At 44.1% G+C, this 22,934-nt stretch overlaps 1 protein-coding gene and 1 pseudogene across 1 annotated transcript; both read left to right on the top strand.

The window, feature by feature from the left end:
- The first annotated feature begins 8,162 nt into the window (after nt 1–8,162).
- On the top strand, nt 8,163–11,708 carry LOC8036643 (suppressor protein SRP40). The gene is made up of 3 exons (XM_002411940.4): nt 8,163–8,529; nt 9,173–10,082; nt 11,609–11,708. Exons 1-2 carry the CDS (start codon nt 8,506–8,508, stop codon nt 10,076–10,078), a joined length of 930 nt encoding a protein of 309 aa, XP_002411985.3. The 5' UTR covers nt 8,163–8,505; the 3' UTR covers nt 10,079–10,082; nt 11,609–11,708.
- Nucleotides 11,709–12,593: 885 nt separating this feature from the next.
- Nucleotides 12,594–14,078, top strand: LOC115315721 (annotated as a pseudogene).
- The last annotated feature ends 8,856 nt before the right edge of the window (nt 14,079–22,934 follow it).

Raw genomic sequence — 22,934 nt, 5'->3', positions numbered from 1 at the left:
CGGTGTTATTAAACAAAAAACTGTAAGCAAGAACAATATAAAAACGATGACACAACAAAGTATAAATGGGCATATAAATTCGAACTAAGACGAATAAGGCACTCTAAAACAATTATTGTTGAATATGAAGCAGCAGTGAGCAAAGTTCCACTCAACTTCACTTTGAAATTAATTGGTGTAGATAAAGAAACAATGCTGTGGGAAAGCTCATTGCAGTCTTCAGCTACGCGCGGAAAAAAAATGAAGCGGACGAGGTCACTGCTTTAGTTTTTTGTGCACACTACATTAAATTTATGACTTGTACAATAGGGAATGCGTGGAGATGGCGTGATATATGATGAATTTGGTTGGAAATCATATTAGAATTTGTGAAACACAGATAGAGTAAAACAATTTCGTTGAAGTGATACGTCATCTAGCTCTGCACGTTCTTTTAAACCCGCGGCGCTTACTTCTCATCAATAACTTGAGATGAAACTGACTGTGCGATTTTGAATTCATTTCAGTTGATGCCTAACTTAAGTCTGGCATAGGTTCCTCATGGCGGTAGCATACCCTAGCTTTGGTCGAATGACCATTTTGTAAGCTGCACATTTTAAGTTTGTTGGTGCAAATCTGAGTTGACGTTTCACTTGTCCCAGTGACCGATTACGATCGGAGATGACGTGGTTAACATGCAATGTCCAAGAGAGGTTGTTAAAGAAGTATACCCCTAAGCATTTATAACCTGATGCTTATGAAATATTGCTGCTATTGAGAGCATAGTTGTAGGTCAGTGGGTTAGAACCTCCAATAAATGAAACCAGCGTACACTTACTAATGTTTAATGACAATTGCTAGAGATTGCACCATGTATGAACAAAGTTGAGCTCATTTTGAAGTGAAACCCGATCTGTCTCATTAGTAATATCACGATACACAACACGATTGTCGGCAAACAGTCGGGTAGGGGAGGAAACAGAAGTAGGTAAGTCATTAATATAAATCAGGAAAGAAGTGGGCCTAAGACCTTGCCCTGGAGGACACCAGAGGCGATGGGTGCGTAATTAGATTAATGGTTATTAACGTGTACAAACTGTTTTCGATCTTGCAAGAAATTTACAATCCATGTTAATATCTGAGGGTCTAAACTAAGTTGGGAAAGTTTAAGCATTAAATGTCGATGGGGAACCTTGTTAAATGCTTTAGAGGAATCTAGAGAAATAACGTCTGTTTGAATGTTGTTATTGATCTTCATATGAAAGTCATTGGCAAGCTGCGTCTCGCATGAAAATCCTTTCCCGAATCCATGTTGCGACGAACAAATGAAATTATTAGTTTCCAAAAACGCGTGATATGGGAGTAGATTATATGTTCCATTATTTTGGATTATACGGAAGGTAATGAAATTCGTCGATAGCTGAGACGTTAGCTTGGTTCCCCTTTTTGAAAATAAGAATGACCCTCCCCACTTTTCAATTTTTTGGAAGGAGGCCTAGGGAGAGGGATTGAGAAAATCTCATCGACAACAAAAAAGTAGAAATGGTTTTAGTGCTTTTGTGAACTGTAAAATATATTTCGCCAATACCTGCACAGGAAGACAGTTTTATTGAATCGATTATCTTAAAAATACCAGGAGGGGTTAGACTAATTGTAGACTAATGCTCACTAACAAGTAATTGTGTACTTGGAATGAAGAGTGTGCTGGTAGAGGTAAAATATAAATAAAGGAAGAACATGAAGGATTAGGACGGACAAGACGTTTCCCAACTGGCAGCGAAAGTTTATTGACAACTCCGATGGGCCGACTCTCATCTCCTGAGTGAGGGTGAGGAAGTGTGCGTTATCAGAAAAAAGGGGAAGGAGAAGAAGGAAGGAACCGGAATACCAAAAGGAGGAAAAAGGGGAACGGACGGGGCCTAACGAACTGGGGAATGTCGGGTCGGAGAAAGGCTGAAGGACGGCCTCGAATAGGGTTTTATGAAGTAACTGTTTTCTTTAGTGAACATGGAAGAGAATGCTTTGTTAAAAATTGTGGCGACTTGGTTGCTATCAGCACAAGCACCAGACTCGATTGTTCGTGAGGACTACTGCATTATCAAATTTTTGAGGACTCGGTGTCTTTGAAATCTTTCTGGGGTTTTCTTTAAGAATTTGGTGGGATTTGAATAAATAAAAAACACGTTTTTTGTTTGGTGATACAAGTCCTATGATTAAGCTGATCCAGACAAGCGAGCTTTTCTGAATACGAGCATCTTTTTATTATTCAAGTGCTTTAGTTTGGCGTTAAACCATGGAAAGATGAATTACTTTTAAACTTATTGATAGTATGAGTTGCTCGACAAGTTGCCGCATTTTACTCGCGAAGAATTCCCAGTTTTCGTAACAGAGCGATCCCAAAAATCCCTTTAAAACAATGCAAGGAAATAACAAAATTCTGCGTTAATTTGATCATAATTACTTTTGTCATAGAGATTAATTATTTTACTGGTATCAGTTTGAATTTGAAGAGGCAAGTTAAAGCTGCATGAATTGCTTTGCGATCACTGATTTCGCAAAAGATTGTAATAGATGTTAAGCTATCAGGCTCAGATGTCACGACCAGATCGAGTATTTTGGATGAATGCGTTGTGGTTCTATATTTTGGTTTCACCTTAAGTTCAGCCGCGGAAGGCGCTGCGGGCTGATGGGAGCAAGCCAGACTTTTACGTAGTATAATAACTCTATGCAAGTTACTGTAGTTTTAAGGCCAACGTACACTTCGTGTTGTTTACACTTGCCTGCCTCCTCCTTTCCTATATCGTCTTCACTTTTTACCTTGCCCCAAGTTGGCTCACCTCGCACTTTAAAAGAGGAAAGTGCTAAGGGGATTATCTTTCCTGAAGAAAACCGAGGTCGCACGTCCACTTTTAACTTCTTTTCTGAGTAGTTTAGAAATTTTCAATTACAATTTTTATACCGGTTATTTGCAGTTTACGTTAGTTACGTTTTCCGAGTAACTTCTACTCAAATTTCAAATTCCTTTCAAATTGTAGGGGTAGGTTTCCTTATCAACGAACATTCCTGTGCAAAAAGAGATGAGATGTAGGAAGATCTGCTGATATTTGTAAAGAGGGCGAAGCATGTGGCGTAGGCAGGGGGGGGGGGGGGTGAGGGGCAAGGAGGGGGGGACTGGGGAGGTTTGGAGGTCTTGAAACACCTAAAATTTTAACAAGCCCCCCACTGCAACCATTCTTCTACGAGGCACGGGGAGCGGACAGACACGTCGCAATGGAGGCTGAGTAGCTGCCGGATGAGCGCCAAAGTCCGGCGTTTCTTTGCATTCCGAAGCTCAAGGAGGCTTTACGCATTTGTAGGAAGGGCTGGTCCCCACTTCTCCCCAACATAGGAGCTTTTGCCCACTGCAGGAGGTGCACACACTGAATCCTCGCTCAAAGGTGGAAACAAAATGCAGCTCCCGCTCTCAAGCTCATCTAGTGTTTCCGTAGTTTTTACTTTACTTAAAGATCCCCGTGCCATAGGGCAACGCAAATGTGACCTCTTTCGATTGTATTTCCTCCCAAAGCTTGGAATATGCAGGTCTTCTAAGGTTTGAAGATCGTTCAATAAAACTTAATAATTCCCCCAACGGTTTTCAATAAATAAATAATAAACAAGCAGTGTTTTGGAGTACTTTAAGTGCACATTACTTGAAGTATTACTTGATGTAGGTTTAAAAAACTTGTACTCTAGTTGAAGTACATTCTCTGGCCATGTACTTGTACTTTACTAGAGTATTTTTTCTGGTACTTTTCGATGAAAGTACAACTTCCGACTTCATAGTACATTTTCCAAATTTGAAAACAAAATATGCCGTACCGTTGTGTGAAAACGAGCTAACATCTTTCGAGACGCCGTCTGGTCATTTTTCCGAGGGAAGTAACCGCGGCTATAAGACCAATACAAATAAGTGCCTTATAAGTTGATTGTGTTAAATAGTTCGTCAGTAAGTTAAAAAAAAATCTACCCTGTGGCGACTTGCCTTTATCCAATATTTGCCACCGCTTTCGAAAAATTACTGATGAACTTCCGATTACCCCTGGAACAATGCTTGCCAGTTAAAAAAAAAACACTATCAAAAGATAAGAAGGGCATCATGGAAGATTTGGTTAAAAAGTACTGGTACTTTACTTTGAAAGTAAATTATATTTATAGTACTTTACTTCAAGTACATCGCAACCGGTCTACTTATTTCTTTACTTAAAGGACAAAACCTTCCATTTACTTTGTACTTTACTTCAGCTACAGTGTTTGCTTGTTTACGCAACACTGTAAACAAGAATTTCGTGAAGAAGGAAGACCAGCGCAGCTGTACTCGATACACTGTGTGCTTCTTCGTCGTCGTCTGTTTTTCGCCCTGTTTCCTACGATGAATTCCCACCAACGCGCCCAACTATCCATTATTCTATTATAGCTGGAAAGGTTGGCGTCATCTATGAGCGACGGCGGAAACCATACTGGTTGTGTGCTTGCCGCTGTCGCTTATAGATGGCGGTAGCTGTCCAGGTAGATTCGTGTCGACATACCGGACACAATCCTGGGGAACCTAGCCCTTAACAGCTCCGCTGTAAAACACTGTCTGCGAAATAAAGCTCAGGCACCGCCAAACCTCAAAGTAGAATTGATAGATCTAAGTACATCACTAAAGAAAAAAGTACAAAGCAATTAGTTACGCAGAAGCAGAACCAGCTATTAAAGCATTTCTGTGAAAATGCAAGCCGCTTTATATTTAAATTGCAGAATTTCGCTAACGGATCAAAAGGTGTATGTACTTTGTTGTTACCGCGAAAAAAAAAATTAAATTCAAAATGCTCTACTTTTTATGGTAGTTAGTAATTTACTGAATTAATTTTCATTTGAGAAATTTCCACTCTTCTCAGATTACTTTTGAGACCAATACTCCGTAACTTAACTTGATCACTTTTTTGAGTAACTTGTACATGCCTGGACCAGTCCGACAATTTCAAAAGCGCACCATCATCATCTTTCTGTATATGTTATATCATCCCTGTACCAATCAAAAATAAAAAAGTCCAATGACTGGCGTTTTCGACGCTTTTTATATTTGGTCTCATTAGCTCGTAGCGTCGACTGCGTCTTGACCTAAGCTGAAACGAAATATAGTGTGCTCATTGACGACCTGCGAGAGAATAAAATTATGGCAAACGTCACTGAATCGAAGATTTTCGGTTGGGTAGGTGGCTGATAGTACCGATAAGTCTGATCCCTGAATACCCGCCTGGTTGAAGTGACCAATGTGCGAAAGCTTGGATCGAGGGATTGTATCAGTAAGAAAATGATAGGCATTCATTGATGAATGATGAAAGAAGGTATCGCTGCAAGGAGGGTGTTAGTATACCCCAACAAGGACGGGGGAAGAAGCAGAGCTGCAGCGTAATCAAGCATTTCCAAGGATGATGAAATATTGACAAAGGTGCAGGCAATATTCGTTTTAACTGCTACTAACACCCCCCCCCCCCCCCTCGCTCACCCCGACCGATTGTCCTGTCTTTATGTGAAAATTTGTAACCGGAAGTACCCTGTAATTCCTCTGCATCGTCAATACCAGAGAAAAGCCATGACTCTTTAAGGACAACAAGGTCTCAGCCTGGAGAAGAAATTAGACTGCCCACTTTTCCAAGTTTCGGTATAATGCTTTGAATATTAGTAAAAGAACAGATAAATTGAGTGGGCTCTCGTTTGTAGTCGCATTAACTGCAGTAGTAACTTGACGTATTGATAACTTTTGCTCTGAATTGCGCCATATAACTCGCCCTAAAGTACAGACGAAAATATAACGCGAGTTTCCATAGCAAGGTGATTGTAGGAGAGTTTAGAAGGCAGGGGTTGTGGGAGAGCAAAAGATAAGAGTTGTCGCGGGCCAGATGTTCTTCAGGAGAGAAGTATTCACTCACGCTGTAAATAATGTTCTTAAATATGAATCCCCTTGACAGAAAAATTTCTGTTACGCTCAATAATGAAAATATTATGATCACAGGTCTATTTTTTTCTTCAAAACAATTCACCAATGCGATGAGAGCGCTCTATATAATCTGCATCAATCTGTATATCAAGATGCCGAGAGCAATGTTCAATAACAATGTTCTCTAATTCCTCCGAAGATTCAGTGGGATTGTCTTGCAAACGAAAGAAAATGAGATTGTTTTGACGAGATCGATTTTTAGCACATCAACACACGCCGGAAATCTGCAAGTTTGATGGCAGTCTCGAGAGTCATCAAACTGAATTGGAGACTGCGAACTTCGACACGGACAGCAGGAAGGGGGGAAAGTTCTGTTTCTATTCCAGCCATCCTATTCGAGAGGTCACCGACGTTTTCGTGTGTACCGAAATGCTAGTTTTTATTGATTAAAGTTATATTATCAGGGCGTCTTGTTCAGCATTGACATTAGCCAAAGCTGCAAGGACTTCTGAAGAAGAAGGCGTGTTGAGCTGGCAACTAGAAGTACTAGTGGTCGTACGAGTTTTGGGATCGGGTCCGGAATTTTCTTCGGTATCACCGAATAACACTATGAGCTTGTTAATTCCGTCAAAACATCAGCAAACCATTTCAACACAGCAGCGCGGGCTTGGAAGCTGTACTAGACAAACATTGTTATGTTTTAGGGCGAACAAAATGATAGAACTACGCACTTGCAGAGCAAAGACGTGTACGGGTTGTGAGCGAACCGCAAACGTAGTGGCGTCACCAAGCCCAAGCAGCGGTCCGTGCGTTGCTGTGGCTAATATGGGTTCCCGGTGTAACGCAAAAGATTACGTTCTGTTTAACGATGACCGGCAGGTGGCTTGTGCTTCAGCAGAAAACTTGGCATAGGCGTTGTCGCTCCAAAGATTTTCGCGGCATCTGGCCCTTTCTTGATGCTGAAGGACAGGGGTGCTTTTCAATGGTGCCTCCGAGCGGAAAACACAAGCGAAGAGTGCCTACAGAGCAAAGACGAGCGGGCTCTGAGCGAACTGCATAAGCCCGAGTCCCACTAGAGCGACAAACAGAAACAAACGACAGCGACAAAACTCAAACACATGCAGCATGCTCGCTATAGTACCTTTGGCAAGCGTTTAGTCGTTCGGTGCTCGTGAGGTAAGCACGAGTGATAGCAAGCCTGCCAAAGATACCCTCGCGTGCATGACGCTCGTGTTTGTGAATAGCCACTTTTATTCTACAAAGTCTGTCAAATCGCGAAAGACTCATGTTTGAGGCATGTCACTGTCATTTGTTTCTGTTTGTCGCTCTACTGGGACTCGAGCAATAGTATCGCAGCCACCAAGCCGAAGCAGCGGTAGATTGCGAACAATAAACCTTTGTGTTCATACCCTCATTAAGCAAGGGTTTGGTAGGTTGCCTTTTCTGAGTTTGATTATGATTGACTAGCTGGCAATCTGAGGCGTAGGACGCCCCTAGAATTTGTTCAGCGAAAAACATAGGTGCAATATTTTTTGTTTAATAAAGGGCAGTGTAATGTAGCTAATAGTTTGTTCAGGTGTTATGTTACGTCACATAAAAAATGAGTCTGAAAATGAATTGGAAGCAGACAGCTTATACACCCTCTTAGGGTGAAAAAAAACTCTTTTAACAACCAAATTAATTTCTGGCAAGAAAAATAGAAGCTTGGCGGATTGCATTTCTCACCATGAAATAAAAAAAACTGTATAAGATCAGACATTTGAGCCATTGTACTTTACTGTGAATAACGATATTTCCACGTTGCAATTTGGTGACAGTTGTTTTTTAACACAATGTAGGTCTTCGCATCGGAAACCTGAAACTAATCTCCATATTATATAATTACTTTACTTCTTCATTTATTATTTACAAATATTTTAATTTGAGAAGAACACCATGTTTGTAGCGATCGTCAAATAAAATTAAACAATGTGTGGGTGTGGCTCGCGAGGTAGTATCCACGGTCTGCGGGAAGGGACCGGAGTTTCCGTTAAAACGTGATAACTGCGGAAATACATCCGACGATCGAGTTCCGCCAGGATATGGGGTCTTGTCGGCGGCCGAGAAGAAGAAAAAAGAAAAAAATGTAAAGTCGGAAATCCGGGAAAGCAAGCGAAGTGACAAAAAAAAAGGCAATCCTTAGCTTTTCCCGTCTTTAAGATTTAAGCCGCCGCCATCTGTTCGAAGAACTCGGACTTGGGGCGTGAAGGGACTCCAGTATCGAGACTATTTCGGTTTGAGGCTGCAACTAAAGGTGTTGGTTGCGCCGACTCTAGAAAAACACGAAGTGCAATTTTTCACGTGTTCAAAAGAAACGGATTTCAAGCTTAGTGTACTAGCCTTGTCCTGACAAGTTTACGAGAGCGGTGCAGCTGCCAGCGTGACGCAAGTAGGAAGCCCGGTTGTCGCTACGGAGAGCCTAGGGAGGTGCTGGACCGACAGTAGCGAAATAGCGTCAATATAAATAGAAGCAGCCTGTCCATCAGCTAAGCAGTGCAAGGAACGGAAGGCTTGGGATTCCCAAGATGGCCAGAATTCTTCCGAAACTTGTAAGTAACCTTATAGTTTTGCTTTTCTGTTGCAAGTGTATTATCAAAATTAAGGAAGTGTACTTTAATTATCACTGTGTACTCATAGTTGTTGTTTTCGCGTCTGTAAAAATATATATGAAAAAAATTGTTTTAATATTCTTATTTTTTTAACTGGTTCCGTTCGACACAGCAAATCGTGTATCGCGTGATGCTTAAACAGGCACAGAATAAGCCTACGTGCTACGTTTCTTCCAGTGACACAAACTTCAAGATGTTTCATTAGTTGTTCATGAAAACAAATGTACATCGCTAGTTATTCTCAGTTTTGTTACTCCATGTATTCTCTCCTAAGTGATTCACAAACTAAAAGAAATACTTGATGTGTTAAAAAAAAAAAAAACGTAAATCGACAGTTCAGGTCAGATACCACATCTTCAATGCCTTTCCCGTTATTATGGATAACGATGCGGCCTTTTTTTTATCCGTGTAAGAAAATCAATGCGTGCTTTGCTAAAAAAAAACAAAAAAAAACATTATTTTATTACGCTCTCAGAATGCCTCACAATTAGTTTCAAGCTAAAAATGTTTTGTGGTCTCAGTAAATTAGGTTCAAACAACTTTATCCAGAGTTTGTATGTAATTTTAACTTGCTGCATTTCAGATTCTGGGAGTCACGCTGCTGCTTCTGGTGTCAGGAGCTCCTATTCCCGATGAGCCTCAGCCAGGAACCGAAGAGGAACACTTTTCTGGAGCTAATACGCTAAATTCGGGTTCTCCTTCCACGGGACTCTTAGAACCACCAGGAAGCAATACAGCCGAGTTTCCGGCTGAGGATGATGCTCCCGTAGACATGTCGTCTGGAGAAAGCTCAAGCTCAAGTTCAGATAACTCAGATAGTTCTGATAACTCTGATGGATCATCTCAAGAAGTCCCAGCGGAAAACCAAGGGTCAGGAACACCTGATGAAACTCCTAGCGGAGAACCAGGGGTCCCTTCTGAAGGTCCTACAGACCTTACAAACGAAAGTGCCGGCGTTATTCCTGAAGGATCTGCCGGAGCGCTACCACTTCCAGCTGAAGAAAGTTTACCTCCTGTACCGCAAGCTGCCGATGGTGCAGTAGTCCCCGAAGAAGCCCCCGTTGTACCAGCAGTCGCCCATGGCGCCGGAGCACCAGACCTGACAGTTCCACGAGTTTTTCCGCTTGAAAATCCCTCAGGAGCGCAGCCCTTTTTGCCAGGACACAAATTAGTGCACGAGCAGAAGACAGAAGGCAGTCAGCAGGACTCTTTCAGCGAGGCTGAACAAGCGGCGGCCCAGGCGAGCGGAGCATCGGCATCTGGGAATGCTGTGAAGAATGTGCATGGTTACTCAAATGAAGGAGGATTTCGAAAAACCGACGGCTTCTCTGAGCAGAGCGAGAATAGGTACGGCTCGGGAAACTTCCAGGGCAGCGAAGGCTTTGACCAAACCAGCAGCGGACACCAGGGTTCCTTTGCGGTTAAGAGCTATGGTGTCCACGGCAACCCCAGCTACGCGGATGCCCTGAAAGTCGGCTTCGTTCCATGAAAGAGTGAGAAATACGTATTGTCAATATTCTTATGTCTTGGCGCTAAGTGCTATTACAGATGTTACGACAGCACTATTTGACCGGGATGCCGAATGATTGGGTCAAATTTCCTCCGACTCTCCACTGATGCCCGTGGATGAAGTACTGTACTACCGTAAATTAGGTGGTAGAGCCGAATAGTGGGTATTCCAGTAAAATATCATTTATACCTCTAAACGTTGTGTTTAAAATTTGATTCGAATGTGGATTTAAAATTTAAAATTGATTAATTGTGAATCTAGAAAGTTTTGATATCATATTATTAAGTTCTTAATGATAATTATGTTAGTATACAGGATATTTTTTTTTTACTCTCAGATTTGTTTATACGACCCGGGGGACATAGTATAGGGAGATAGTCGAAATTATTAGTCTGCTAATTAGGTAAAATTTGTTAATTAACATTTTAATTATCATAAATACACATATAGTTCAAATTAGAATCTTGCTGAGCATCATCAAAAACCACTAAATGAGCACTTTTTAGAATGAAATAATGCCGGGGCAGCATTTCACGACGTTCTGTAAAAACGCTTCGTTTGGATGCGTTTCTAGAATTTGGTGTCTTATCGGAGCGCATCTATGCGCCCGCGGTCCTGCTCCCCAGTGGCTGAGACGCACGACATACGTGAGCCTTACTTCCCCCCCTTCTACGAGGGCGGCGAGGGGCTTCGCGCCGCGAGCACCGGGGAGCAGGACCGCGGCCGCCAAAACAATGCGCTCCGATAAGAAACCGAAACCTAGAAACCCGTTCAAATAAAGTTTTCTTACAGAACGCCGTAAAATGCTGCCTTGACGTTATATCTTTCTAAAAATAGTTCATTTAGTAATTTTCGACGATGCTCAGTGAGTTTCTAATTAAAACTATGCCTATATGCAATAACTAAAAAGTTAATTATCAATTTCTACTTAATTAGCAAACTAATAGTTGCGACTATCTCCCTATACTATGGCCTCTTGGCCGTACGGCTCACCAGCACAAACCGCATTTTTAACGGGTTTTTTAAAACAAATCTGAAAGGTTAAAAAAAAAAATAAAGCTCTATTTGGTTTATTGGCTTACATAAATATCTACCATACAAATATCTGGGTACATTTTTGATTAATACAGGTAGTGGTGTTTGAGGACAGTAATAGTTACTGAGACATATTGTTGAATTAACAGCGCAAATACGACAAGGAAGGATAGACAAGGAAGACAGGATAGATCGCTGAGACAAAACGGACGTTCGCCAAACGTTTCATTTAATCTGTTATTCTCTTGACAATAATTGCAATTCAGACCTCCTGATTCTGCTACTTGCAGTAATTTAAAAGAAACTTGGGATTCACGTTCGGCTATATATGTCATAAATTTGAGCTCTCCCGGTATTAGTTGCCTTGAATACAAAAAATGCAAGGGAAGCTTTACTTTAAATACTTTAAAATACTCAAACATTTGAAAAGAAGTAGTTAACAAATTGATGGTCCGTATTTTTTTTCCATTTCAGGCCCCTTCAACGTGACGCCAAAGACCATCTTAATATTAAACACACCATGCGTTCGCACAAGGCGTGTGGAACATCAAATAAAGTTGTTTTTCCCTAGTAACATTGCCTCGAATACTCTGAGTTTTCGTTTAATGGGCATTTGGACGCTGACCTTAATCTGAATCCGGTCGTTTATTAGAAAAATTCACCAGGCTCACTGAAACTTATCTTTCGATCACTGCTGATTTATTTCAAGGCAGACAATGGTTCAGGTAAAGCACAAACAAAAGTAGCGAAAACAACTTTAACGTATTTTTCAAAATGTTTCGGATTTAGTCTTGTCTTCTGTCCAAAGATGGCTGTACCTTCCAAACTCGACAATTGCCACGGAGGCCTCTAAAAACTTTTCTCTGCCAGGCATCACAGCTGCGTTTGGCGACGTTGAGTCGATGCGGAAGAACGCCTGCGACGATCATTTTCCCAAAGATCAAAAACCAAAGACTGACATCTCTTGGGGCTTCCATTATAAACGCATTTTCACCCAGGCGCGGCGTTCAAGGCAAACCGGTCATCACATCGCGTCTCGAGCACTGTCACAGTCCATTGGCTCCTGCGCCTAAACAATCCGGGGTTGCTAAGAATAGGCTCGTAATATCCAAACTTCTTGGGAGTTTGATGTCCGCTTCCAAAATGCGGAATGCATAGGTCGACCTTGCGATAAGTAGCAGTGTAACTTACGATTATTGCCTAATAGCTACGCTGTTCGTTCGTGCGAGTTACGGATGTGAAAAGGAATACCAGAAGGCTATCCAGAAAGGAGTGGGAGACGCGCGCGATTGAACCGATAAGCGCCCAGGGTGATTCGAATTGGCACAGAATTAACGTACGGAAGGACGCAGTTGTCGTATAAAAAGCGGCTCGCGCGAAGCCGCGACGGTTCTCACTGTGTACACACTTCCTGGAGAGAAGCCGCGGATTTCGGCAGATTCACCGATACAGCGTAGCCATGGTCGGCAAGGTGAGGAGCGCTTTCGTTGAGGTTTTTGATGGCTTGACTTGGAGACTTATCGAGTCTAAGAATTTTCCAATTTCAGGGAACTTATAACGCAAGTAAAAACTGTATTCTTCTAGCGAGTTTATTTGGCTTTTTCTTAATATACTATCAGCACACAAAATACGTAGTGCTCTGCGGCCATTCGTCTTTATTCCCAAGATATTTGGTGGACCAGATTTTGGTGCTTTGAATATATATGTGTCTAATCCTTATAACCCCATATGTTTTGTATGTCTGTCCATTCAAACGAAAAAATATAAATTATCAATTACTTTCGCAATTAATATATCTACGTATTTTGTAGATGTGTACGGTGACGCCGTACTTACAAAGGAATTGTATTTAGAGATATAACTTTATAGATACATTCGTGGCCGGTAATAAGAACCTATAGAGTAGTTAATTGAAAACGATGAATGTGAAGTTTAGCGCTGGAAAGTTATGTGCGGAATTATGTGATACTGTATTATCGTCAGCATTCGTATTTTAGTAGAATCTTCATGATCATCATCATAAGATATCAGGATAATAAAACCGTACCAAGCAATTTATCTACAAACTTCACTCTATGCAGCTTATTTATAAATGTGTATCCCATTTCTTGATATGTACACATCGGGTAGCGTAAAACCATAAGATATAGAGCAGAAGTTCCGGTGACGACTCTGCTCTGCAATCATTCTGTCTATTCTGGTTTTCTTTTCGCGAGCAGGTCATCCTCTGCCTTGTAGTAGCCCTCTGCTTCAGCCAAGTTTTTTGTGGCTACCTTTACCGCGGTGGCGGTTTTGGTGGATTCGGTGGCGGATACGGCGGTGGACTGTACCGCGGCGGAGGATACCGCAGTGGAGGATATGGCGGCGGTGGATACGGCGGTACCAGATACCTCGTCGGCGGATACGGAGGTGGACGATACGGTGGTGGAAGATACGGAGGAGGCTACGGAGGAGGCTACGGAGTCATTAAGGCCTACAGATTAGGCGGTTACGGAGGTGGAGGCTACGGCGGTGGAAGATACGGAGGTGGCGGATACGGAGGATACGGCGGTGGTGGCTACGGTGGTGGAAGATATGGAGGGTACAGGGGCTATGGTGGTGGTGGCTACGGTTACGGCAAGTACTACAAGGGGTGAAGCAAAAACCATTCTGTTTGCCGTGTCTCCTGATCGAAGCAATGGCTGCGAAGACTCAAGCCTTACGGCTCTTTGAAATAGCGTTCACGTGTTTTCTCTGTGACATCGCCGCGTATGAACAAGTTGCCCTAGCCAAGGTACTTTGTGAGACGGTACAACTGGTGCCACATTTTAGACAGGGTGCTGCGAAGAATCATGCTATCTCCCTTCTATCGAATGAATGCAACGTAAATAAAGTTTCTCGTTTAACCGGGGAGACTCGTGCGTTAATTTATATGCAACAACACCATCAAAATCCAAAGACGTAAAGCCGTGTTTGCCTTGCTACAAGGACATCTGGGAGCGTACCAATAAATTTATCGGCTAAGGCGTCGCGCGGCTTAAATGGGACACGGCGCATCTGATCTTATTTGTGAATATTATGCAAGGTGAACGGCTTTCCATGCAGCACGGAAGGACACAAGAGGCAAGTGTTTAGGGTCATGCTGTGCCGATTTTATCTTCCGGTAGGCTTAGAGGACGTCGTAACTGTTATGCGTTTGCGGTCCCATCCCGTTATACTTCGTTTCACCCTAATTGTGAATACAGTAGACGCTAAATTCTAAAAAAAAAAAAAAAAAAAAGCCGTGAGTCTACTTTCCCGCACGACACTCGGAAAGCCAATCACCGCAACTTACGGAGACAGCTCAGCGAATGACGATGCCGAAACATATGTTTAGACCAAAAAACGCAGTCAGAGTTGTGACATTAAGCAATGCAAGCGTGACGTTTTGCATTGCTTAATGTCACAACTCAGACTGCGTTGTTTCGTCTAAACATATGTTTCGGTATCGTGATTCGCTGAGCTGCCTCCGTAAGTTGCGCTGATTGGCTCTCCGAGTGTTGTGCGGGAAAGTAGACATACGGGCTTTTTTTAGAGTGTACCTTAAACGAGAGCTAGAAAGTGCCAAACACAGGTCTGAGATTTATTTTTTTCTGCTTATTATTTTTTCACTTGCGTTTCTGGTTTGCGAGAGCGAGCGAACCTTCTTGAGCTCGCTTTAAGGCGGAAGATATCTCGGTTGACTCAGTTTTACAAGATCTACCTCCTCAACCATACGCTTAGAAAAATTTTACTCCCACGTCCCATTTCGTTTTTGCAAGACTAGACAACCGCAGTAAATTAGAGCTCATATTTCCCTCCACCACCTCCTACGCCAATTATTTTCTCCCTTTGACAATATTAGAATGGAATGCTTTACCTCATAACATAGTTACAACTAACAAGGTGGACGTATTTAAAAAGCTGCTCGGTGAACATTTAGGTCCCTGTGCAAACGATGCTGCGTTTTAGTATGTTAATAGAGTGTCTTCATTTTGTTTTTCTTTTTCAGTATTTATTTGTATTTTTGTTATCGCTGCTCACGGGTTTGTATCACTATGTTTCTATATTGAAATGTTTAGTTTCTCATTTCTTGTGTCGCTGCTCACGAGTTTGTATTACAGTTTCTATATTGAAACCTTAAGTTTCCCATACCTTGTGTAATGCCCTGTAGTGGGGCCTTCAAGTTGTTATGAATTAAATAAATAAATAAATCTGCTTTCCGTTCGTCACATCACGACTGGAATTTTCCTCGCCGTGAATGTCAAGATTTGCCTCGCCATGAACCAGCGATTAGGCAGGCATTATCAGTATGTAGGAAGCTGTGATGTGGCCATTTGCGAATGGCGACCTCATCACGCTTTTGGACGCGCACGTCGCTAATAGTCGTCTATAGAAAGGCAGAAACTCAAGTGCTCCCCCCCCCCTCCTCAATCTTTACTGGGAGAAAAACGGGGCCAAAAAAAGAATCTATTGAGGCATTTCCGGAACTCCCGATTTTTGAAAACCATGCCGTAATGCCGCGAGCAGGGTCAATGACTTGTAGAAAGTTCTCGTTCATTCTTGCTGCGGACATAACTTTCGTTCGTCCTTGCTTTTGTTGCTCTAGAAAGTGCTTGTTCATTCTCGCCCCGAGCGCGCTACGCTCGAACCTTCTCCGCCGAATCTTCGAGATAGTGACTCACTCTAGATAAGAGGCCGCCCGCGACCTTGTCGAGTCAGTTTCGCCCCAGCGTTCGACTCTGCTGACACGCCGACTTCGACGCCCGCGACGCTCTGCTTTCTTCTGTTTCCTTCTTTATTTTTGGCACAAGTTCGCCACATTAAACGTTTACTTATTTCTGTTTTATTTCTTGTTTATTCGTCACCACCCGTGACAATATTTCATCAAGCAAATTTGTTTATTTGTGTATTTTTTTATTGTTTTGTATTAAAAAGGTAATTGTATTTCTATCAAAGGCTGCAGAATAAAAAAAAAACATGTTTCTATCCTTTTACCTAAATTAAGCTTGACTCACCTGCACTTGAGATTTAGGTTTCATTGCGGTGTTACAAAAACTAAGTAACAATCAAACAAGTCGAATTGTGTTACGTAGTAGGTAATATAACAAGTTCAACACAGTGCACTATTTGTTGGCACAACATCCAGCATCCATATACAGAGAAGGTTTCTTCAGTTTCACTACCTCGTTTAATGACCTCCTATCATAGGTAATAAACTAAAATTTTTCCGTAAAAAGATGTCCGTGGGCGATTTATAATTCTTGCACGCAGCCGGTTGGAAAAGATGCACGAAGCCTACTTTTCTGTAGATTTTGAGGAAGTAAGAGGCAGCGATACGGAAGGGCAAGCCAACGTTTAGACTAAAACAAAATGCAATCTCAGCTGATGCACTAAAAATCTCGAATATCGTGCTAAGAGCCTCAGGAAGACGGCATTCTGGATTCGATGCGTGAGCTGGCCTTCGTTGTCCGCTGTACAACGACCCGGCAGCGGTAGATTAGATTTAAGATAACCTTTATGTGGTCTAACTTCCGTCCAAGATTAAAGAAACACAAGGTTGTCGCTGAAAGTGAACGAAATAAAGTAAAAGCGGTTATGTAAAAGACTTGTCCTACACCTTTACCGTCGAATTCGTGTTTTGAATGGGTTATCATTGAAAGAAACAGACAGGATGCTTGCTCAGCGACAGGTGGCGCCACATAACGGTTGAGACCCTAACCTGACTGTCTGCCCAACTTGGCAGTCCGTGTCAGTGTGTGGCGTGCAATCAAACAATCAACTAACCAATCAATCGATCAATCAAAAATTTCAATATTTTTTTCCGCAGTCGGAGAACAACTCCCCTTTAAAATTTTAAAACAAACTTTTAAAAAAATGAAAGAAAATATTCGGATACATAAAAACATCAGAAAAACATCCCTAACTCAACAAAAACAAAAGATTAAAAAAAAACAAAAAAACATTGACGCCGGAAAATATGCAAACAAACATGTTTCCAAGACTTTGGTCCTTATTTTTCGCATTATGCTACACCTTGAAATTTGAGAGGTAATCATCTTGAAGCCTGTAACTGCCTGTTACTTAGGTCGCAGCCTGAGGGGGTCGTTGATAGATTTTCGTAAAGCGAGTATTTTATTTCCGTGAACCTGCATTACTAAATACCGATAACGAGTAGCTCAGTCGGCCCGGTAATGTCTCGCCTTCTAGCTATGTTTTTTTTTTATATATATATACTTAGAGCAGGCCGAGATAATGTCCTATCTAACTTCCGATTTGCAACGTTCGCTTTGGGGGACCTTCTTAGCTGGCGGAGTTAAGACAATCTGGGTTTGCGCGGAAATCAGTCACTGCGCATTTAGCCCGTGTAACTATTTGCTCGTGGCCAGGTGTGTTATCTTCGTTTTTTTCTTGTTTTTTTTTTCATTGCGAATCATTTCTTTTGAAAGCTTTACGACGTCAGGGAGTAGGGTTGAAAACTAGTCATTCTTGCGCGGCATTACTTAGATATAAAGCGGAAGAAAGAATACAATGCAACATGAAAAGAAAATCATTCACGACTTAGGCTGCGTGTCAATAAAACTCAACGCCATTGATTATTTTCTAAAACCAATAATAATTATTACAACATTTAACGAATGTGACATGAAACCCTCAGGAAGCCGCGAGCGCGTTGAAGCCGAAAGCAACAAAATCACAAGAACGTAATAGCGACGGGTGCGTCAGCGCATGCTCACTTTACTAAATCAGCCGAACACAAAGGTGCGTGCATGTAAAAGGCCCTAATGTTTGCCAAAACGAGTACAATCGCCTCTGACACGACCGAAGTTTAGGTCGCTTACGACCGTCACCGCTGCTTCGAGAGCCGTCGTAAGCTCCCACAAGCGGCTTAAAAACCAGTTGTGTCGGAGTCTGTCAGGGTTGGTCGCAGGTGTGTGAACCAGCCCTAAAGCACAAAAAGCCGATATTCACGTTGCTTGACCGTTTCGAGAGGTGGAGCCACGGGTCGCTTTTGCAAGATCTCATCACGACGGCTGTCGATCGAATTTAGCATAACATATGCGTACAATCTCTCTTCGATATAAACCTAACCTTAAAAAAACATGCACCCGTACGACCCGGATCCCGTAATTCCATATACGAAGAACCAATATAAAGAAAACTCTGAAAGTTGAGTTATTTTATCAGCTGACTTTCCCATTTTACGTGGTTCAAGACCGTTTTCCTTACGCTACGCATCTTTTATACGTATTCAATACACAAGATATCATCTGTGTTGTGCGCCCATATCTATTTAATTTGAATATAGGCAATTAGACAATCATCAAAAGAAAGGTGAAGAAAATAAAAAAAACGCCATTAATGTGCAACTTGAGAGGGAAACCATAAGAGACAACTATGGGCAAACATCAAATGTGCATTTGTTCCCTAAGAAAAATGCATGTTCTCTGTTATACGGTTCATTTATAGGGTGTAATGAAATAGGGGTCGTATAAGTCCATATAGCTTTTTTAATCGGGTGTGGAAGTTGTACAAATAAAGGCAGACGAGGTCGTGCAGATTTGCTGCCAACGCTCGGGCGCCATCTGCGTTCCACTTACAATAGTCAGTTTTTTTTGTTTGTTTTTTTTTGTTCTTTCTTGGAAGATTGTTTTGATACGTAGATCGAATAAGGATACCGATAACGTTATGACGTATGCGCAAATGCGTCAGCGGAGTATCGGGTATCGTCATCGGGGTTTTTAGAACAATCTACTAGATCTCTCTAGTGACCTGTGGCGCTACAGCTTGTATGGCGATTAACGTAAATCGGTCATCTACACCTGGTTCTACGGTTCAAATTGACAGTAGTTTGCTCTTATTTTTTCTTTCTGTAGCATAAAACCTTTTTTAGGTTCTCCAGGGTAAAGGTCACCATGAGAATACATTTTATTGAACTCTCAGCTTGATACGTGAAGACGCCGATTTTTTTTTTCCAGCTAGAGGTACATTGTACGTAAACGAAAGGGAGAGGGCGATCGGAAAATGATATCCCGCGCTTGAAACATTGATTTATTTTTATTGTTCCTCGCGTTTCTCGGCTTTAGAACTGCTGTTTTCACTACTATTTTGTTCCGGATTTTCAGACAAATGGTATCCGAAGAATACCGTGGCGCGATTGTCGCGCATCGCAGGCGGGGAATGCCGATTCTGGACATCGCCAGAGAATAAAATATTGTCACGGGTGGTGACCAAAAAAACAATAGATGAACAGGAAGAAATAAACGTTTAATGTGGCGAACTTGTGCCAAAAATAAAAGAGTACAAAAGATAATAACAAAGCGTCGCGGGCGTCGAAATCGGCGAAACCGCAGGATCGAGCGCTGGGGCGAGACTGACTCGACAAGGTCGCGGGCGGCCTCTTATCTAGAGTGCGTCGCTATCTCGAAGATTCGGCGAAAGCGGTTCGAGCGTCGCGTGATCGGGGCGAGAATGAACACGCACTTTCTAGAAAACAAAAGCAGGGATAAATGATAGAAGTTACGTGTGGCACATGAATAAACGGGAACTTTCTGGAGGACCGTGACCGAGCGTTGCTTTCTCAGCCTTGCTCGCGGCATTACTCCCCCCTTTAAAAGTGCATCGCCCCGATGCAGTGTAAAACAAAACAAAGCAAATAAAAAGAACAGTAAACTAAAGAGTATTTGGAATACGTAAGGTCCACTGTCCTATCGAGCGTAGTACGGCTTCATGCGCACGACGTGGACGACTTCTGGTCGTGGAGGGCGGCGTGATGAAGTCCGTGTTCCGTCGGGCATCACCTCGTAGTTGAGATCCCCGAGTCGACGAAGCACTTTGTAGGGTCCAAAGTAACGTTTCAGGAGCTTCTCGCTGAGACCGCGGCGGCGAATCGGTGTCCACACCCACACCCTGTCTCCGGGCTGGAAGTGGATGTCCCGACGACGAAGGTTGTAGCGGCCAGTGTCGACACGTTGTTGAGCCTGAATCCGAAGTCTGGCGAGCTGACGAACTTCTTCTGCCCTTTGGGCAACCACCTGGGCGTCGTCGCTTGCGTCGACAGCCACTTCGTGGGGTAACATAGCGTCCAGCATTGTCGTTACCTTGCGCCCATGCACCAGCTGAAAGGGTGTCATTCCGGTGGTCTCTTGTACGGCCGTGTTGTAGGCAAATGTGACGTACGGCAGCACCTCGTCCCATGTCTTGTGCTCCACGTCGACGTACATGGAGATCATGTCGGCGATGGTCTTGTTGAGTCTCTCCGTTAGCCCGTTGGTCTGCGGGTGGTACGCCGTGGTGCGGCGATGGCTGGTGTGGCTGAGACGAAGGACTTCTTGCGTCAGTTGGGCCATGAATGATGATCCACGGTCTGAGATCAGGACTTCGGGAGCGCCGTGCCGGAGGACGATGGATTCAATGAAAAACTTGGCAACTTCCACAGCAGTTCCGGAAGGAAGGGCTTTCGTTTCGGCATACCGCGTGAGATAATCTGTGGCGATGATGATCCAGCGATTTCCCGACGTCGACGGCGGAAAAGGGCCAAGTAGATCCATTCCGATCTGCTGGAAGGGTGCTGTTGGCGGAGGAATTGACTGCAAGAGTCCGGCCGGCCTCGTCGGAGGTTTCTTTCGTCGCTGGCATTCATGACATGATCGCGTGTACAGGTGGACGGTTTTGGGGAGCTTGGGCCAGTAATACTTTTCACGAATACGTGCCAGGGTCCGGCTGTAACCAAGGTGTCCGGACGTCGGGTCGTCGTGGCAGGCTTGAAAGATCTCCTCCCGAAGGTCGGTCGGGATTACCAGCAGCCATGGCGAGTTGTTGTTCCCGAAGTTCTCTTTGTAGAGTACACCTTGTCTAATGGCGAAGGTCGGCAGCGCTCGTGAAAAAACACGTGGCATGGCACTCCCGCGCCCTTCCAGGTGCTCTATTAGTGCGCGCAGCTCAGGATCGTCTCGTTGACGCCGGGCCATGTCGTCGATGTTCACTGCGCCAAGAAAACACTCATCGTCATCGTCGTCGCTGCTGCCGGAAGGTGTTGCGACGGGAGCTCTGGACAGGCAGTCGGCGTCACTGTGCTTGCGGCCTGACTTGTAGACGACGGTCATGTTGAACTCTTGTAGTCGGAGACTCCACCGCGCGAGGCGTCCTGACGGGTCCTTGAGGTTCGCAAGCCAGCAGAGCGAGTGGTGGTCCGTGACTACCCGGAACGGGCTCCCGTATAAGTACGGACGAAACTTCGTGATTGCCCAGACGACCGCAAGGCATTCTTTCTCAGTCGTGGAGTAATTTCTCTCCGCCTTGGTCAATGTCCGACTTGCGTAGGCGATGACTCGCTCGGTGCCTTCTTGTACTTGAACCAAAACCGCGCCAAGCCCTGCGTTACTTGCGTCCGTGTGAATCTCGGTTTCCGCATCCTGGTCGAAATGTCCAAGAACAGGAGGAGTCTGCAGTCGTCGCTTCAGCTCGTCAAATGCCTGCTGCTGTTCATCGGCCCATTCGAACTTCTCGGCGTCCTTCGTGAGGTGTGTGAGCGGTGCGGAAATTCTTGCGAAATCTCGAACGAAGCGCCGATAGTAGGCACATAGCCCAAGGAACCTTCGGACGGCCTTCTTGTCTCTTGGCGCTGGAAATGCTGCGACGGCACGAGTCTTCTCGGGGTCTGGGCGGACACCTTCGTTACTAACCACGTGGCCGAGGAACTTCAGTTCGTCATAAGCGAACCGACACTTTGACGGCTTGAGGGTGAGTCCGGCGGTCCGTATGGCTTGAAGAACTGCCCGGAGTCGTCGCAAGTGCTCGTCGAAGTCGCTGGAAAACACGACGACGTCGTCGAGGTAGACGAGACAGCTCTGCCACTTCAGTCCTGCCAGTACGGTGTCCATGACACGTTGGAAAGTTGCTGGCGCCGTGCACAGTCCGAAGGGCATCACTTTGAACTCGTACAGTCCATCCGGCGTGACGAAGGCTGTCTTTTCTCGGTCCCTTTCGTCGACTTCGATCTGCCAGTAGCCGCTCTTCAGGTCCATCGATGAGAAATATCGAGAGTGGCGCAGCCGGTCTAGAGTGTCGTCGATGCGGGGGAGTGGGTAGACGTCTTTCTTCGTCACCGTGTTCAGCTGCCGGTAGTCTACACAGAACCTAAGCGTCCCGTCTTTCTTCTTAACCAGTACGACTGGAGAGGCCCATGGACTGCTTGAAGGTTGAATTATGTCGTCGTTCAGCATTTCTTGAACTTGCTCCTGGATCGCCTGCCTCTCTTTAACGGAGACTCTGTATGGCGATCGATGCACAGGGCGCGCGTCGTCCTCGGTAACGATGCGGTGCTTCGCAACGGTGGTTTGGCGCACCTTCGACGACGTGGCAAAGCAGTCGCGGTATTCGGCGAGAAGGTTAATCAACTGTCGTCGTTTCGGGCCCGGGAGTTTAGGGTCAATGTTGAGCTGCGCTGGCGACGCACTGTCTTGCTGAGGTGGCGAGAATTCGTCAGTAATGGCGGCGACAGCGGCGGAGTTTTGGAGTTCCTCGACCTGGCCCACGGCTGCACCTTTTGTGAGGTGTTGCGCTTCATTTCGGAAGTTCGTGACGAGGACCACAGTGCGGCCATCCTGAAGTTCAGCAACTCCTCTTGCGACGCCTATTCCTCTTCCCAGAAGCAACTGGAGGCTTCCTTCGAGCAGAACTTCGCCGCAGAAATCTTCGGTGATCCCGACGGGTACGAAAACACTCGACCGCGGCGGTAAGTTCACGTGGCTGGCGAGGACTCGGACCGCAGATGACGTCGCTTTGGGTTCCTCCGGTGGTG

Source organism: Ixodes scapularis, unplaced genomic scaffold, assembly GCF_016920785.2.
Source record: "Ixodes scapularis isolate PalLabHiFi unplaced genomic scaffold, ASM1692078v2 PGA_scaffold3__209_contigs__length_174095766, whole genome shotgun sequence".
In the NCBI taxonomy this organism is placed as follows: domain Eukaryota; kingdom Metazoa; phylum Arthropoda; class Arachnida; order Ixodida; family Ixodidae; genus Ixodes; species Ixodes scapularis.
Note: the sequence above shows the minus strand (reverse complement) of the source record. Positions and strands in the feature narration are given on the sequence as shown.

Excerpts from the sequence above, each read along its gene's own strand:
- LOC8036643 (XM_002411940.4), top strand. The coding sequence starts at position 8,506 with ATGGCCAGAATTCTTCCGAAACTT. Across the intron at positions 8,530-9,172 it reads CCAGAATTCTTCCGAAACTT|ATTCTGGGAGTCACGCTGCT; the intron begins GTAAGTAACCTT and ends GCTGCATTTCAG.